Source organism: Giraffa tippelskirchi, chromosome 9, assembly GCF_054371585.1.
Source record: "Giraffa tippelskirchi isolate mGirTip1 chromosome 9, T2T-mGirTip1v1.2.pri, whole genome shotgun sequence".
Classification (NCBI taxonomy): domain Eukaryota; kingdom Metazoa; phylum Chordata; class Mammalia; order Artiodactyla; family Giraffidae; genus Giraffa; species Giraffa tippelskirchi.
The window spans coordinates 111,792,891-111,813,048 of NC_137283.1; the positions used below are offsets into that span (position 1 = coordinate 111,792,891).

General features: G+C 32.5%; 1 protein-coding gene and 1 long non-coding RNA gene across 6 annotated transcripts in view; one reads left to right on the top strand and one right to left on the bottom strand.

Moving 5' to 3' along the window:
- LIN28B (lin-28 RNA binding posttranscriptional regulator B) overlaps positions 1 to 20,158 on the bottom strand; it is a 138,467-nt gene that overhangs the window by 100,921 nt on the left and 17,388 nt on the right. For all 5 annotated transcript variants that reach the window (XM_081529358.1, XM_081529356.1, XM_081529360.1 and 2 more), the window contains one exon: positions 19,775 to 19,962. In XM_081529358.1, coding sequence (XP_081385484.1) covers positions 19,775 to 19,962 — 188 coding nt within the window. The remainder of the gene's footprint in view (positions 1 to 19,774; positions 19,963 to 20,158) is intronic.
- On the top strand, positions 6,155 to 6,903 carry LOC145520484 (uncharacterized). The gene is made up of 2 exons (XR_014064500.1): positions 6,155 to 6,251; positions 6,587 to 6,903. It is a non-coding gene; the product is annotated as an uncharacterized LOC145520484 (long non-coding RNA).

The window sequence follows — 20,158 nt, forward strand, 5'->3', positions numbered from 1 at the left end:
GAGTAAGGACTTTTTTTCCCTTTCAGGGAACACTTACCAAAACACCATAGAATACTCATTTGCAAAACATGCTTTGGAGACATCATTCAATCTCACCACTGGGCCTGAAGTCATTCAAATTAACTCCTTCCTAGGAATAGTCTTGTCTATATCTAATATCACTATGTGTAAACACCTTTATATAATGCCTAAGGAATAATCCAAATACATTTTGGTCATTTTGTAAATTTTCTCATCAGATCTTATAAACCTTATTATCAGGCTAACTGGCAGCTCAAACTTGCCCATGACCTAAAGACAAATTCTTTTAACTCTGTATCTAAGTATAATAGTACTTGACATGTTTAAAGAAATACCTCTATTAAAGAAAAAGCAATATAGTAACTCTCCCTGGTTTCTCTAGATCTCACTGCATTAGTTTCTATGACAGCATGATTTTCTTTTAAGTGCTTTGGAAGTGCTTTGCCTTGGTTTTGTAGGAAAGTCAACAAGAGTTAGGAAAGAAATGCACTCATTTTGATTTGCAATCATTCCCTTCTGAATAGGAAGCAGCATTACAAATTAAATTGTGCAAGTATTAAAATTAGCTGTAATTGTCAAGGATGTATGAATTAAATGAAATTGGCTGTGCATCCTCCAGTATAAATGAGGTAACTGAAAGCCAAGATTTAAAAGTTTATAATAAAAAGCTAAAGTGATAGATAGATAGAAGCTTGGTAGCAATGGGCAAATGATTGAAATTACAAGCTAGTTTTCTTTTGTTAAAAGCAGCTTCTCCAGTAAAGAAAAATTGATTAATCAGAGAAACTGACAAGGATCACAGGAACCTGGTCAATTTCTCTTAGCAGCCAGCTCCATGTGTTAAAGACTTTGAAGCAGAAAGACACCGATTATCAATTTCCTACAGAAGCTCTTTACACCAGGAAGAGAGAGTGGGGGTGGAAATTGAGCAAGAGGAGAAACACACACACAACACGGTGAGAGGAGCAAAATGAGTGAAAGATTTCAAAACAGCAGTATTTTAGAAGAGATGGGGAAAATAATAGCACAAAGAAAACAAAGGCTAAGGTGAATTTTAAAGTGAGAAAGAATATATCCAGGATCCTTTGTGGTGCTTTTGTTTTACTAGCTAAAATAAGATGTTCCCCCCCAAAAAAAAATAAAAATAAAAAAATAAAAAAATAAAATAAAATAAAATAAGATGTTCCTGAACCTACTGTGAAGTCCAACCTCCATTGTGATTAGCATTTATCTTGAGAATGGGCCAAATATCCAGGAGACAAGAGAAAATTTACAGCATGAAATCCATAGCAGAAACTGATAGCAACAGGCGTACCTTTGAATATATGGTAAGAACAAAATTACTGACATTAGACTAAGGATGGACATTAGATTTCTCATCATAACTGTTCCTCGTGGTTGTATTGAGAAAATGAGTAGCCTAGCCAACAATTTAAGTGCACACAATATGAAAATGTTAATCCAATCTGAGTGTAGAAGGGGAATCTCAATGATTAAAGATACATGGGTGACAGCTACCAAATACATGGATGAGCAGATAATGAATCAATTGCTGTTGAGAAACAAACATTTAACAAGGGTACAATAAAGGCTATTTCCTTTCATATTAAGTGAAAATTAATATAGGTTCCTTTAATATAGGTTTTTAATTCCTATAGTGCGAGACAGACCTAAAGTATATTTATTTGCCACTGAAAACTAGGTCAGCATGTGATCTTCTGAGAATAAAAAAGGAATATATACTTTTGTGCATCTTTGAAACCAAATTGGGAATTTCAAGTTGAGAGGGGCTCCAGGGAAGAACTCCCTATGTCATATATAAAAATTTTCAAACTCAAAATAAGGACGGTTTTTACCTTTGACTATCTGCATTAATTTTCCTGCCAAGAATGTTTTTTTACTCTTTGCTCTGTGGCCAAACATCTTCCTTTCTAAAAGAAATAAAAACTCACCTTCTCTCAACTGCACATAACACTAACAAGGTACTTAATATGCTTTAGTTATATATATATATATATTATCAAAGCTTGTACAAATTGATAAATTTTAATAACGATTCTTTCATGGAATTTTACTTAAAAAATTTAAGATATAAAATTACAGAATTTCAAATAGTATATTTTAAAATGAAGGTCATCTCTAAATGTAATTAGCAGAATTGAATTTCACATCAGCTAGAGGAAAAAAACATTAACTTGCCTATGAAACTGAAAACTAGTTAACGATTTAATAAAGACAATCTAAATTTTTATACAAAATAAATAGAACATATCAATACTTTCTAATTTAGCATGCAAAAATTAAGACATATTAATATGCCATTGATTTTTTATTGAATTTTCCCAGATGACAAAATTTTCTATATTAATTTATAAATTTATTTTCCTATTATAATTAGTTTAAAATTTCTCTAATTTAAATTGGCAGTAATTTGACAATTGAAAGTTATTTTCCCCATTTGCAAAAAAAAATTTTTTTTTCAGTAAATAGCATAAAAAAATAAATGAAAGGTATGCAGTGGTTAGCTCTGGATGGTAGGATAATGGGTGATTCTTATTATATTTTCCTTTGTCTAAATTTCCCATAGTCAACATATATGACATTTATCATCAGAATGATACAATATGACATTCTGAAAATAAAATGTTAGAATGTTTCATACTTAGCTTTCAGTTCATACTGTTATTTAAATATGAATTTACTGGTCTTATCCCAAATGTTCAGGCCCTCTAAAATCATTTAGACTAATTCTGTATAAACAAAAGACTACAGATAATAATTATGAAACGTTAGATATTTAGTAAAGCACTTAACAAAGTTATTTAATCAGAGGTTCTCAAATAGGGGCAATTTTGTCCTCCAGGGGACATTTGGCAATGATGAGAGATGTTTTTGGTTAATGCAACTGGGGAGGTGTGTTCCTGGTATCTAGTCGATAGAGGTCAGAGATACTGCTACATAGTCTATAAAGCAAAGGATAACCTCTCACAACGAAGAATTATCTGGCCCAAAAGCTCCAACTTGGCCCAAAGTGCTGAGATTGAGAAATCCTGCTGTGAATCATTAACCTCTACTCTTTATTAAGAATAATACTATATGTACCTCAAAGTATAATTAATTCAGACTTACAGACATCATCTCATATGTGTTTTTATTTTTTTCTTTTCTATCAAAATAAAACCTTTTTTAATGCACATGTGCCAATTCTCCTGAGATTGTTTTCCAGAGTTCAAATATCACTCTGGAATTTCTTAGAGATACCGTATTTTGTACCGAGTATTGTTGGTCTGTGTCCCTATTTTTTAGTGAAAACAGAAGATAAACAAAAGGTAAGGGAATAAGAGTTAGTGCATAAAAAAGGTATTTTTGTTCATCTTCTGCTCATTGTTATATCTCACATACTAGGTGTTCAATCTGTTGAATGAACTGATGGAGCTAAGTCCCAGTGAAGACTGCCTACCACCAAGTCCTCTCTGGAAAGCGATCTACTTGCAGAAGCTAACCAATGGAAGAAAGACCTCAACATCTTATCTTATGCCTGTCTAATTCCAAAGCTTCTTTCTCTGATTTGCCTAACTTTCAGGTCTTTGTTCTTTTAGGTATGAAACCTAGGTAGCTAATCAAGACTAGGTTCTGATCATTAAGATCTCAAGTACAGATGATAGGAAGTTGTGTGACATTTTGAGATTATAAAAGCAGCAACAACAATTACTGGTTGGACATGAAGGATAAAGAAGAGACATGAGTCAGAAATGACACTAACTTTTCTTAGCCAACTAAAGCACTTTGGTGAATGTTTGAGATAGGGAGAAGTGAGAAAGGCATGTCCTCCAGACTGGAAATCAGTATACATGAAAGGAACCGGTGGAAGTTTTACCCAAGGAAAAAGAATAAAGTTCAAGCTCTCCGGACTTAAATAGAGAATGAAACATGCAGGTCCGTCCCCTCCAATATACTGCAGATATTTTAGACTTAGCAATAAACTGTGGCAATAAATGCAGCACAGAATCCACCATCTTTTCTGCTAAAAAAAGAGAGTGGCAGAAGCCCCAAAATGTTCTGGGCCCACAAAAGCAGAGTTTACCATGTATAAATTGATGCATAATGAACTTGTAAGAGTGACATTAAAAGGGAAGTAAATATAAGTTGCGGAGAAGGCAATGGCACCCCACTCCAGTACTCTTGCCTGGAAAATCCCATGGACGGAGGAGCCTGGTAGGTTGCAGTCCATGGGGTCACTAAAAAGTCGGACACGACTGAGCGACTTCACTTTCACTTTTCATTTTCATGCATTAGAGAAGGAAATGGCAACCCATTCCAGTGTTCTTGCCTGGAGAATCCCAGGGACAGCGGAGCCTGGTGGGCTGCCATCTATGGGGTCTCACAGAGTCAGACACGACTGAAGCGACTTAGCAGCAGCAGCAGCAAATATAAGTTGAACACTAGGTTTTCTTAAAGAAGAGTTTACATATGTTCTCTTGAATAACATCCATATCTTTTATTCAATGGAAGATAGGGGAAATGTTCCTAATGTATTACACTTTCTTAATGTTCAAGAAATATTTTTGTGTATGAATTATGAAAAGCATTATACTGCATGAAATACAAAATTTGGTAAGACAATTCCACTCAAGAGTTTATTTATAATTTAGTGGGAGACACAACAAAACTTAACAGAAGACAATCTGTGACAAACAGAGTTTTGAAGTTTATAAGAAGTAAGCAAGCAATTCTAGCTAGAATGATGAGGAAAGTTTTCAGCAAAAGAAGGATCTGAACTTGGGGCTGGATTTTCAAAGATGGCAAGAATTTCCAAAAGCAAATGTAGGAAGGAATTTAGGGGAAAGACAGTATTGTCTGTGCCAAGAGGAAGAGGCAAAGACATACAGGCTTGTGACATGACAAAGACAACAATTTAAATAAGTATGACAAGAAAGACTGTAAAAGTAGATTCAATCAGGTCATGAAGAGTTGGAATGCCTAGCTAAAAAATCTAAATTCTATGTAAAAACAAATAGCCAATGAAGCTTTGGGGGGGGCAGGAGTACTTTAAAGAAATTCATAAATAGCAATGTTTCAGGTAAGGACCAATGGATAAACCTGTCTGATCTCTAGCTGGCCTACCCAGGCCTGAGAGTTTCATCCTCCAGCATAGTTCCACTGTGCCCTTTGCCTATTCCTTCCACCCAGCAGGCATCTGGCACTCTACCTACACAATGGCCTGCAGAGGCTCTTTCACTTCTCATCTCTGCACAAGTATGATGCGAAATGCCTTCCCAGGCTACGAAGTTCCTAGGTATTTCCACAGCAAATCTCAAATGGCCTCTTCTTTCATCAAGCTTTTCTCACTACTAAAAGCACAGGCAATGCCTTAATGCTCTTATCCTAGCACTTATCACTCTGTGGTAACCACTGGTCACACACACAACACACACATATATACACATGCCTCTAACTACAAGCTTCTTAAAGACAGGGACAGGATATTACTGATCTTTTAATCCTAACACATTGTAAAGCTAACGTTCATTTTCCCTCCTGCCTCTCTATATTCTCCCTTCCTCTGCTGGAATATTCTTTCCCTTATTCATTATCTACTAATTTTTCTACTCTCATCACAAATTTACTACCCCAAAGTAGTCATCCTGACCCTGAAACTAGGTTAGAGCCCTCACAATTATATACTCACAGGACCATGTACCTTTTCTTCAAGGCACTCATTGTGGTTTTTATTTTACTTTCATTTATGTGGTCTGATTGTCTGTCTCTGCTACTGTTTTTAAATTCGTGAAGTCAGAATTAGAATCCCTGTCTGCTTGTGGCTCACAATTGAAACTGAAGCACTTAGCATAAGATAAGCACATCAATATAAAACTAAAACAGCTAAAAATGTGGCTGGAACCCAAAGAGTCACAAGCACCGCTCTGGAGTCAACTGTGTAAATTAGCCAATTCTAAGATCATTTTTTTCATCTGTAAATATGAGACAATAATAGTAACTATCTTTCAGACTTGCAAAAATTTAATGGATATAAAACACTTAGCATGGTACCCTGCACATGCAAACACAATAAAATTACATGATACTATTATCATTCTGTTGTTATTGATGTCATAATCACTGTCATTGCTACAATACTGATTGGCTGTAGCTGAATGGTCTCTTGTGTTGGCCGAACAGAAGCCTTGATACAGGGGAGTCTGGATGATGGGAAGACAGGGTCAATGATGGTAAACTGGGATCTATCCCCAGGAAATGGTAGTAGTGGGAACTTAGCATCAGCAGTGGCTAGAACAAACCAAATACAAATGTCTGTTGATCTGGAGAGGGGCTAGACTAACAGAAAGGAATATATGATTATATTCTAACTGTCTTTTTCAAGGTATTCTACCAAAATTTTACTTAGACTCATCATTTTTACATTATTTGAAATAGGCATGAAATTTTACTTTTATATTTGCCCTTTCAGTAAACATTCAAAAATTTCAAAACATCTTTGATTTACTCTATAAAACTTAAGTATTACACAATATTATTTATTATATTATTTATTTTTATCTTTCAGACATGAACTATAACTTCCAAAATCTTCTTTAAGTTCATTGTGAGATTCCATGGCCATGCTCTTAATTTTTTCAAAGAGTCAAAAGTATGAGAGACTTAAACACATGTGGAGCTAAGAAAAGGGATTGCCCTTTAAGGTGAAGAAACGCTGGCACAAGTATCTACAGCACAAAGAAACTTGGGCCCTTCAGCAAGCTTATGCCAAAATTTACAGTGTTCACCCTACTAAATCTGCATTTCCTTACTCATCCTGAAACCAACAAAAAAAGCACTTTATGAACAATCTAAGGAAGCAAATAATTAAAACGTTTCTAGATCTATCAGTATCAGTTTATTTTCACTGTTAGCCTACTTTATGAGTCAGTCTGTGGTTTAAAAAGCCTTCTAGGCAAAAATGCGCTAGACATACAAACATTATCTTTAGATGACAACTGACACTGAGTGAAACATTTCATATATACTTTCTTTCGGAAATTTAGGAAAATACTTCAAATAATCAGTAAGTGTTGAGAAATGTTAAAATTACCTAACCACTCATGGTTTTCATTCAGAACTCACTCTCTTCTTCAAAGTAAGGAAAACCACTGGCAACACCCTTTAGCAACAGTATAAAAGATTTAATCGAAGCTAAGAAAGGAAAGTGGTGAAGGACTAAATTTGACTTTGCTAATGCCTGAAACAGAAAAAGTTGACTTCTTTTTTCATAACACCACAATATTCAGCTGTACCAAAAATGTATTCTAAATGAATGTAAAGTAAATTTGATAAACTCTAATTAATCTGTTAACCTCTTCTCAACTACATGCTTCTCCAAGGGATGATACTTCTGCTAAAGACAGACACTTTCTGCTGAGTGATTGCTTTTCCTGGTATCTCTAGAGCCAGGGCCCCAGGCTTCCTTCCCGAAGGGGGGTGGGGGAGGGGAAAAGGGAGGCGGACACTAAAGAGAGACCACTTAAGGCAGTAATAATTCCTGGTGGCACAGCAAATGATAATGTTAGGGCAGGGAATCATTTTGGAACAACATAATACTTTAATAATTGAGGTAACTTCTTTTTTCAATTTATAGCTAAAAATGGAAATCTATACATGTGTATCAAAATAATGAATTCTGTTCTGTCAAAATCTTACTCTGAAGACATTATCCTATGTCTTAGGAGATATTGAAAAAAATCGTTTGAATTTTGTAAAGCAGAATAATTGAATACATGTTCAACACTGAATCTCATAGGGAATTATGGATTACCTTCAGGAATATTAATGACTTAACAGTGACCAGATACTTTACAAATAAAGGCAGAGAATCAGGAAAAGTGGTCAAAAACTAACAAGACAACTTCCCAAAGGTTACATATTAAGACTTTTTTATATTAGAATATCTTTAAAAGAAAATACCTCAAAGAACGTGTATTGAAACAAATATCCCTGTTTACTTGGACCTTCAGATATTTCAACAATTTGAAAAATCATTTCCCATTTACTATAAAGTTTATTTTAGGAGAAAAAAGTCCAGAAATCAAGTGATTCATCAATCATATATTTACAATAACCCTCATGAAAACAAGTAGCAATATCCCAGGTGGTATTACTCCCCACAAATAAACCTTGTATTAATACTTCTGACTGAACATGAAGAGACTTAGAGTCATCTAAATTCACTTAAAAATAACATTTCTCCACACAAGTTAAAGAAAACTTTAGCAGGAGGAAAATAAATGATAAAGGGTAAAGCACCCAACTTTTCACTTTTTGATATCAAAGTTTAAAAAAAGCATGTTACACAAAAATCCTGGTAGTAATCTTTTTTTAACTAGTCTTTATTTCTTAATCTTTTATGTTAAATTCAGAGCGACACTAAGATACTAAATGGATTATTTCAACCAAAAAATGCCAGCACTGATACAAATACTTAAAAATAGATTGTTGGTGTTTTATGAATACTGTTATCCAAATGGTAAATAAAGGAGTATCACAAATTTGAAAGATTTAGTATCTTAAACCTTTTCTCAAAGGAAAATTTTGCTGGCAATTTATAAACATTAAATAAGTATCAACAAATATTTACAAGTAACATTAATGAAATAATTGGAAGTTCAAATATTCAGTTGTAAAGCACATGCAAAATAAATCACTTACTATGAATTTTAATGCCAATGAAAACATGAACTAGCACATTACTGACTTTAAACCAGATCCTGGTTATTTACAAACTGATAATCCAGTATTGTTCAACTTAAGTAGTTTTTCTACATAACTTCACAAAATTTTCATATTAAAAAAATCTTAACTAACCAAATAACTTTGGATAATAGCAAAATCATAGCATTAAATATCATTGCCTTTTTTTATCTATTAGACTATGACAAAATGTAAGAAAAAATGCTTTTATGTAAGAACGTATTTTATTGAAACACATTTTAAATAAAAATGCATACAGGATTTTAACACAGAGAAGCATTCTTCTTAGAAGTCTTAAAAATACTTATTTGCAGGGAAATATCACTCTCAAAGAACACCATATTTTAAAAATCACTGACAGGATACTTCTTTTAGAACTATTGTTTTTAAAAATATTTTATTTATTATTTGAGGATAGGTCTACTGTTTACTAAAATAGATTTTAAAAGTTTGGGAAAACAGCTTAAAAACAGATTAACATAACTTTAAAGATTAAAAATTTAATAGTAAATTGTAACATCATGACTAAATCATCAAATTGAGACTAAACATCAACGAAAATATTCTAAGAGCTGGATGGCATTTTCCAACAGCTAGCTACACTGCTTACTATTATAGAGAGGTGAGAGAGAAGAGGAGCAAAAAGAAATATACCCAATTAGTTCCTTCTTGTATTTACATGCAGTCCTGTAACACATTTCTTTTTTGCTACCAGCAAATTTTCCTTGCTAAAATCATCCCAAATACCACTCCTACTTTTTTCACACTGTGAGTTCTGAGAAATAAGCTACAGTTTAGAAACCTCAAATGATGCTACAAGATAACTGAGAGAAAAATGAGTACACTAAGCAATTACCATGATATAGATAAAAAGATCGGTATTCTTTTTTAAATCTATTTAGTTATCTTTTTGGCTTCCTAAAAAACTGCATGGATGTAAAATAAGGTATCGTTATTCAAAACAAATATTTTAGTGCATAAAACACAGGAATTAAATAAGGGGCACATTTCAATAAATATTTCACATAACCTTTGATATCTTATGTATTTTGAGATTCATTTCAACTCTGTAACTAACTAATAGGGAAGTCACATGACTTACACAATGAGAAAGAAAGAACAGTTTTCTTTCCTTTCCTTTCTACAGGAAGAAACAAAAGCTCGGTATTAGCTATCCAAGGCCAATGGGTGGGGCCTGCAAGCCAAAAAGCTGTAATGGATTGAGGTTAATCTTAATGGACGCCCACTCTAACCTTCTGAAAGCATCAAAAATGTGAAAACTGCAACCAGCACTTGCGTAAAATAACACATATTTAATGTAAATTAGGTTTTTACAACAAGAAAATTCTACGGAGACGTAATTCAGTTTATAAACAACGGTGCTGTTTTGTTGGGCTAAAAGCACCTAACTGTGATTCCCTACACAGATACACACACCATCCCCCCACTGACACACAGATACTTCACAAGCTTCTTGAATAAATAGGAGTATCCAATGTCCAGGGTGATGGGTGGTCCTGAGGTCTTGAACCAGAGCTGTATACTTTTAAGGGATGCTGAGATAAGAACAAAGTGTTTTGTGTTTGTTTAAACCTGGGTCTATATTTAAAGTCTTTACACCATTATTGATACAGTTGATAAACTTGTGCTATAATTGATTCAGGCAAATTTTAAGTGTCAGCATACATGCTAGAAATTAAGCACTTCAAAACAAAATACTTTGGGGCTTTTTATAGATCTAATTCAAATTAACTAATTTAACTTACTTAACAGTAATTACTACATTTCAAGGGTGTTAAATCTCAACCTGAGATATAATATTATCTATCATACTTTCACTACCAAGAGGATACTTTTCTGGTGTCTAATGAAATAGCATGCATTTAAACAAAATTATGTACATCAAATAAGCTGTAATGCCATGAAAAACTTCAAAAAAAGTGAAATTAACCCATGTGGATTCACAATCAAGCATCAACTATTAGGTTTATTTTCATTCTCCAGACTTTATTATAAGTCTAATATAAAGAGATTTTTTGCAGAGCAGAAAGGCAGGATTTACAAGTGGCCCAAGGAAAAGATAAGCAATGAATAGTTCTGACCCTGGCTTCTCTGGCTTGATCAAGTGGGTCTGCAACCTGAGCCAAAGGGCGCAAATTCCTCCCCATTCAAAATTCTTCAATGGCATGGGGGAGGAAACAGTGAAAGGGGCAAACATGCAAATCCAACTGCCCTGAGATTTAGTATTCAACTAAAAATTTTAATTAGAGAGCTTAAAAAAAAAAAAAGTGAGGTCAAGACTGTGATTACATTTCTGACTCATAGTTTAACCAATCTTAAAGGAGAAGCTTTTTGTTTTTTCTGTTAAAATTGAAAAAGATTTATTCATTTATCTTTTTAAATGTATGGCTTACACTTAACTGTGTTAGGTACGTGTCTCTAGTATCATTTAATCTATTTAAAGGAGTTGCCGAAAAGTGGAATTAGTTTCCAAGCACCAGTGTTGCCATATTGTAAGCAAAATGATGCGTTATAAAAATCTGAGCTTCAGAGATAAGTTGATAGAATTCCAAGCTTTACAACACATCAATGATCTATTAAGTATTTAAAGTGATAGATATAACCTGTGTTGTCACACTTCTGTTACAGACTGAATTAAAGATAAAGATAATTCATTTGAAAGAAAACATGCTAAGATTAAAAAAAATTTAGAAATTATAGTAGCTAGGAACGTTCTAGTCTCTATCAATAATTACTTAGGGAATTGCTTACAGAGCTTAAGAAATGTTCATGAACAGATGAAGGCCAAAGTACAATTAATTTGAAATTAACAAGGAGTATTTATATAATATAGAATAAAACAATAAATATTTTAGCTATTAGCAAACATACAAGATTTTAAAATATAAGCTACCTTTAAGATTAACAAAGGTAATAAATTTCAGTGGGGTTTGATTTTTAAGTGTCTTATAACGAAAATTGGTAAAAAATTAAGCATATTATTAATAGCACAATAAAATAACTTGATTCTCAGCAATACTAAAGATAGTTTAGTTTCTATACATGAAATCTGAAAACTATATAAGACTTATGAGAATGAGAATGATTGTGAGAAATCATTGCATTTAGTTCAGAAGTTTAAAAACAAACATTTTTTTTCATCATAATTATCCCCAAATTACGGGTAGAGGAGCACAATTAAACTTTGTAAAAAGAAAGTGAATAGTACATGGGAAAATGAGTCTCTGCTCCATATCATGTATGAAAAGAATGTGAATTAATTGGAAAAATCTTATTAAGAAGTTTGCTAAAAGGAAGAAAATAGGAAGAACATACAGCAAGCAATCTGGAGAGCAAAACTCTTATTAAGTCTATCACCCAATAATGCTTTACACTTAGTATGTGATCAGTTAAAAAAACAGTTGAAGAGATAAACTACTGAACCATAGGTTTTTCTTAGAGTAACCATTTTCTTAAAAGTTAGTGTTTAGATACAGCCATCTTGCCGATTTAAAACTCTAAGAATATCTATACAAAAACTCAGTTGAGAAAGAAATCCATTAAATTTCTGACAAGAAATATGAATATCAATAAGCTTAATTATGTCCTTCAGGCAAGCAGTTTATGTGTGTGAAAAAGTACCGTTAGGATAAATGAAATTAAGATGGAAGATTAGTGAAATGTATACTAATTAATCTTACTTTCACAAGCACAGAAACTACTGGTGGGGAAAAGGTCACTGGCAAGCAGAAATAAAAAACAAACAAAGAACATAAAATAAGTGTGGAATGTATTTCATAAAGGATACTGGATTGTTGTTTATAGCTAAAGACACAAAGGTAAAAGAAAACAGGGCAGTTAACTAGTTAATATGACATCAATATCATACAGGAAAACTGAGCCTTTCTTCTTCAAGGATGACTACAGATGGGCACAGGGGATCTGTTTGGGGTGATGAAATGTTCTGTATCATGACAGTGGTGGTGGTTACACAATGTGTAAAAACTCGTCTCATTTTATACTTAACTTTGGTGAACTGTATTCTATATAAATTATACCTCAAGTTGACAAGGCAAAAAAAATTGACACGAGCTTAGTATCTTTTGAAAATTCTGACAATGATTTATTTGGTGAAAGTGTTACTAAAAATACAGTGCTTGAAATAAAGACTAAAACTAAACCTGGATCATTAGAATTCTTAAATGATTTTCATGTATGCTACCTCAGTTGACCCTTACCCCATCCCTCAAAAATAGAGACTGAAGTTATTATTTCCACATTTACCCATGAGAATACTGAAGCTCCTTGGAAGCAACTAGCCAAAAGAAAGAACTCCACCAAGTGGCACAGTCAAACTCAAACCTTCCTTTCTGGTATTTTCTCCCTCACTCTACCACATGACATCTCCTTTGTAAAAATAACTATGTACAGACACTGCTGAGTCCTTATGAGTCCAGCTCTGTGTTCAATGCTTTACCTATGTAATAACATTTAATCCTCATAATAACCCTATACAAATGTGGTACGTTCTTGTCCCCTCCTTTGTAAGATACTGAAACACTGACAGGGTAACTTACTTGCCCTACAAACATAATAAACTGGGATTTGAACACTGATCTATTTGACCAGACTCTATACCATTCTATCTCATGAGGATTAAATAATTATTAATAGAGCAATAGGTATTAAATGATCACAGTAGGTCTATTGAAGACAATATTTCATATCTTCTCCTTAGCTTACACTGAAGAATATACAAACTGAATATGTATACCTGAATACACAGGTAAAACCTCACGATATAACGAACCATTAGCAGTAAAACAAAAACATCACAAAATTAAGTCCAAGTCTCAGTTTATATACTGATGTGTTAAACAATATTAAACCATATTGTATACCATAAAATTATAATGATAAGACTTATAGTTCTCTGTCATTAAAATTAAGCTATCATATTATGCAATACATGTTGTCTAATTTGACAGAGAACACATAAAAGATACCAATTTAATTTTTGACCACAAATATATACTATTGAGTTATATATCATATACATAACTTACTCAAGATTTTATCGTGGTAAAGACTAGTTTACATTTTAGTTTATTTAGCCAACACATACTTGCTAGGCAGTTTATACAACAGAGCTCTAGTCTTCAAAACCCACCAAAAGTTAGGTATTTTTATTCCAATTTATGGTTGATTATAGAAAGAAATATAAGACTAAAGCTACCAATTATCTAAAAAACTTATTTGAGACAGTATTTCTAAACTGTCAAAATTTAGATATAGGAAGGGGGGCGATCATCAGATAATCTTCTAATTTATTGCCAGATAGAAGATAAGATTAATCCTGATGTATCAAAATGCAACACAATGAAAACTTTTGTTACTCAACTGATACTCTTCAAAACGTCATTTCTACATGTACTCCCACTAATCTACAATTTGTTTTTTAACATATTACTGTTATCAATTTTTCTGATTATGAGAAAATGTTACCAAATTATTTTAGAGAAGAATACAAATAATTTGTTTCTTACAGACTGTATATTACAATGCCATACTACATACTGAACAAGTTGAACTTCCAAGGGAGAAATTTCTTAACATTAAGTTCCAAACCAAGTCTACAAAATATCATATTTAAAGTAAAAATTTTCCAGTTTCTTTCATCAGAAATATCCTTACTTTACTTATTGAGGTTATACTTGGTTTAGAAATAAAAACTACAGTACATCATATTTTTAACTAGTAAGTTTAATTCCCAATACCAATAAAACTGCTCAGTTAAGATATACAAAACTATCTGCAATAGTTATTTAATTTCTGAACAGGAAGATAATTCAAATTCAAACCCTTATTAGGGTTCCTTGGTGTCAAAAGCAACAAAATTTACAACATATTGAGGGCAGGTAACAAAACAAGTTTTTAACTTCTTAAGAAACCCAAGAACTCTGAGATGAGTTAAAGATAGGTTAAAAGATGTTCCGCTACACTTGTAAGTGGCTTGCAACTTAACATATTTGTTTAAAAAACAATTCTTCAATTTATCACCATCATTTGCTATGAATGGTCCTTTTAAAAAAGGAGAATCAAAAATAAGAGGGAAATATTTAAGAGTTACAGCAATATTGCTTAAAATGAGGAGGAAAGACAATGTCTTAATTATGTACACAATTCACATTTCATGTTTAAACCGAATGAGAATATCACTTTAGAAGTATAAAAGGTCCTGAAAATGGATCACCATTTGAAAACCAGAAGGAAAGTACCCAGTATCTTTTAAAATGATTAAAGCCTTATAAAATTTTTATTTAAATACCTTTAAATGTGACTTTATGATTAAATAAAGCATTTCACTTGGGATTCTTTCGAATTGGTCAACTGGGTAATTCATCTTGAAAATTTGGTAGTTTTAGGAACCATTTTCAAAATGTTAACATGCATAACTCACTAACAAATTAGTTATAACTGTTACATGATCACATTTTAAATTTCCAAGATTTCAATCTAAATATATGTCTTTTTTTACGGTGACATTTCTCAACAGCACCAAGGATAAAAATAATCATATGTATTCTGAGTGTGGAAAATGTTTTCATACTAAACTATAACAAAAGTGATATGGCTAATAAATTAATAATTAAATATTATGAAAAACCCTTAAACATGAGCACACTGTAGTAAATCAGCGTTCATAACTGTGTAGCTAAAAACACTGAAACATGAATTCTGTTCTACGTCAGTTGAACTGTGTATAATACTTCAATTTTTATATATTTAAATATTAGCCATCTCCAAATATTTTTACATCCTATACTGTAATAATTACTTATTTCTTCTATTTCCATTATTCTTTGAAATGTTTTTGAGCAAAGTAATAAAAGGAACAGAAAATATATAAAATCTTTGTAATATAGGCATTTGTATTCTCCATAAACATCAAACTATAAATCACAAATAGAAAGCATAAGAAGAAAACATCAATAGTTAAAAGGTAAATAAAGACTTCAGAACCAAATTAAAATACTACTGAAGACAACTAAGAGATAATAGCTAAATGATGGTCATTTTTGTAAAAAATTCTTACGTAAATTGTGAAGCAAATGAGATCTTTATGTTAAAAATTCTTTGTATCCTAGTTGATGGCTAACACTCCCAAATATATAACTCAGCAAGAAAATATTATTATGCAAATGAGCTGTAGAGAGGGTAATAAGGAGAATGGATTCTATCCTTCCTCTGGACAAAACAAAGTTCAAATGATCATTTTATCTTATTAGTTGAGATAATGACTTTAAAAAAAAAGTAAAAATCTACATAAAGAAAAAGTTACATAATAACATCAACAGGTAGTTATTGGGTAATACTGCCCTCCTTCATAAAGGATCTAGTATTTAATTACCATGTGATTCATTTAAAAATATCATCACATATTAAGTCCTATTAAAAATTACAAGTTGTCAGAGACCTTTCCAGGTAATTTAAACATGTTACTCTACAATCTAACGGTGGATGCAAATTTTTAAAAACTTTTTAATAATAATAAACTGATAAGAGTATTATTAGCACTTACATAACTGACATAACCTGAGTAGGAAGCTATACTTACAAATCTGTATTAACCATCTATAGTCTTCTTTCAGTTGAGAAACAAAATTCTGTTTTGCACTGCTTGCTTAAGTAAGAAATTCCTACAAATTTATCCTATTTACAAACTAAATCGTTATCAAAAATTTTAAGGACCATCTTAAAACAGAGAGCTACGACAAAATTCACAAATATAACATTTACACCTTTTTGTTAAGTTTTAAAAAATACTGAATGCTATCAATGTTTCACTATTAACATGTGTCAAAATACATCTATTCATTACAAATCCATAAAAATACGATTATTTAAATCACCAGTTAACATCAGGAAGTCCAATAAAGACAGTCATTTTAAACCAATGGTCACATACCATCTTCAAACAGCAGTCTCATTATATTTATCAACAAGTCTGAAGATAGAGAAAGGACAGTACATAAGTCTTAGGTTTATTTTTCAGGACTTGGTGACATTATAGAAACTAAATCAAAGTTTGGCTGTATTGTTGCCAACAAATTTTAAACAGAATTATGTAACCAAAAATGTCCAGCTCTATTTTAAGAACACATTCATATAGTCTCTTAATTTTCACAGCAACTTATTGGTTTTGATGTGCAGTTCTTTGAAGTCAATATTTTTAAAGGAGAAAAAAATATCCTGGGTTCCTTGGCATGAATTTTTAAATATTATTTTAAAGTAACTAAAATCATTTTTTTTATTTCCCTGAATATATACTCTTAAAAACATGTTTCAGAATACTTTTTTAAAACTCCAGTAACACATGTACGTCTAAACAGTCCAAAAAACTCCATTATTTCATATATTTAAAATAATAATTAGATGCCACTGCAGTTAAACATTTAAAATTCCTAATTATCTATAATGCATTTTCATTACAAAATAATATGTATATAATGGGGAGAATCTAATTTATAATTATACATAAAATCCAGTATGCTTTCAAAAATGCTCATACAGTAAAAATGGCAGCTAAGAAATAATTTTTTAAATGTCTTAAAAACTTTTATAAAATTGTTATGAAACACAACCTGATTTTGTAAAGTGATGCTCACATGATACCTGTACATATCATTATGGCCATCAAATTGTTACCTGCAGTTGCCTGGCTGAAATCAGTGGAATCCTGCCTTCCTCAAAATTATTCATGAATTATATGCAATTTATATGTTATCAATATGAGACAGAAACCCCTTCACCTAGGCATCAAAGTCAAGAAGAAACAAAACCAGAAACAACAAAGAAACTGATTCAAAATAATTTTCCCTGGAGAAAATAAATATATTTTAAAATACAAATACTGTAACCATTAAAAAATGCTCTTAAATATCACTTTTTAATTTTAAATTTGAAGATTATTACTTCCCTGTTTTTTCTTACATCACAAAAATGCTAATACTTGAGTTTTACTGACTTTCACATACTTTTTCCTAAGAATATATCCAGACTGTTCTTATGAAAAATACACATATATTTGAGACATTTTTTAATCACATACATCATTTTAATACTCTTCTTTAGTAAATACATAATGTGTAACAGAAGATTAAAGTAAGTCTAATATAAATAATCTATGTTGTACTCTAGAAACTGTTCACTATTTATATTAAAAAAACTTTTCCAGCAATACAGCATTTAATTTGGTACATATAGGAATGCTTATCAACATATAACCATGAAATAGCTTAAAATTGGATGACTCATTGTTCTAAACATTAGTATCAGTTAATAAAATGTCTAATATTTGAATATATTAAAAGGTAAACATAGAAAACCAAATTATAACAAGGTGTGATAAGACAAAGAAGAAAAGGACTATTTTTTCATTCATCTATAAAACAAATTTATGAGATTGTAAAGAACAATTTAACAACCTAAAGAAGGTTCAAAGGGGAGAAAGCCAGAGCCTGAGAGAAAATGGATTTGTCAATGATTTCAGTCATTCTGTGTAGGGAGGAGAAAAGCAGAAAATGTGGCTTCATTCTGCCATATAAAATAGGAGGCATAAAATCCAGTAGCCAGTCTGTGGACTTCTATTTATGTATTTAAACCCTGTTTCAATTCACAGATTATGCTGATCCTTCCACATGTAAACAGCCAATAATGATAGCCAGGCCTTTAGGAAAGGAAAACACACCACACAGCAAGGTCAGGAAGCTACCAAGCACAGGACAACAGATCAAAACAAAATGGTTTCGTATGTTTCTATTGTTTATATACTTAATTTGAAGATGATATTCCTTAGGGAGGAAAGGAGGTTGTAAATTATTACCAGGAACATGCAACATACTATCAATCAAAACATAATTTTTTTGCAAATAACACTAAGTATTTCCTGCATGTATCTATGTTAGTCAACCTGTAGGACTGATATCCGTGCATTCAATTCTTTTTAACTTAGATGTCAAGCTAAAATAAACCTCTTTAGTTTTAAATCCCTTTACTTCGAATAATTCATTACAGATCATTTATATTTCTCCAACTTCTTTGGATGAAATAATCAAGCTTGCAAACTTGTAGATATCTTTTTTACTATAAAGAGAAGAGTGAAAGGGGAAGACGTATCCATTTTCTTGTTTCCGGATAAAATTTTGAAAATGAGAAGAAAAGACATCGTATTTGGTATTTAAGCATCTTTTAAAATTACAACACAATATAAGCAAGGGTGGAAATTTGCCCCAAGTAGCAGACTAGTACATTTTAAACACACAAACTAGAGCCGCCACTGGCCACATGCTTTTTCAGTTCAGTCTCTTAAAGAGACAGTATCCTTGGACTCATGCCCTACACGGAGCACATTTCTAAAATGTTTGATTACCAAAAATCCTCTCCTGCACTTCTTCATCTCTATACTAGATCAACAATGTCCGACTTTATTTTACTGTGAAATCAAATTATTTTAACTTGAATCTATAAATGACTACAGGCAAATATAAAATAATTGGGGAAGCTACCGTGATTAGAGGCGTCTAAAATAAGGGTACCTTGAGATTCTTACAGTAACAAATTGGCGGGTGTATTTTTTTTAACTTAGTATGATCACCGTTTCTTAATTCATTTCCCACTCATTTCCCAGACACAAGCCACATAATGTATTGTAACCAGTAACACCGGAAGCTATTTCGCTGTGCAAAGAAGAGGGGAAATTACTGAAGTCAACCAGCACCCAGAATTGAAATTTCAAAGATTTCATTTTCTGTTTAGGAAAAGACACGCAGGAAAGAGCCCATGCACATACCCTAAAAACTGCAATCACTTGTGATTTTAAAGAAGATTTTGAAGGACACATTATTGTAAGTCAGTTGACAAAACCACAGGTCAGCTCCTCCACATAGAAAAAGGTGAAGACGGGAAGCAAAAAAACAAAACTAAACAAAAACACCACAGTCTGGCTTACTTGGTGTACAAATACATCGACTGGAATATCCAAGGGGCTTCCCTCTCGGCTTATCATGGAGATGAATCCAAATCCCATTCGCACGTTGAACCACTTGCAGTGGCCAGTTCCGTGCAAAACCTGGGATTCGTCCTCTGCCTGCTCTGGCAGCTTCCCGGGCTCTTCTCCACCACCTTTGCCTGCCCCGCCTGAGTAGAACAGGACAAAAAAGTCAGTTAGTCAGTAGTCCCAAAGAGTTCACCGAAAGGGGGCGGGGGGGGGGGGGGAACCTGCTTGGGAGTGGGGATCGGGGAGAGGAAATGGGGGGGGAAAGTAACTAAATGGTTGATTCCTTTTTTCTGCAGAAAATAAATTAAAGGGTTAAAGGGGGAAGCGGAGGAGGGA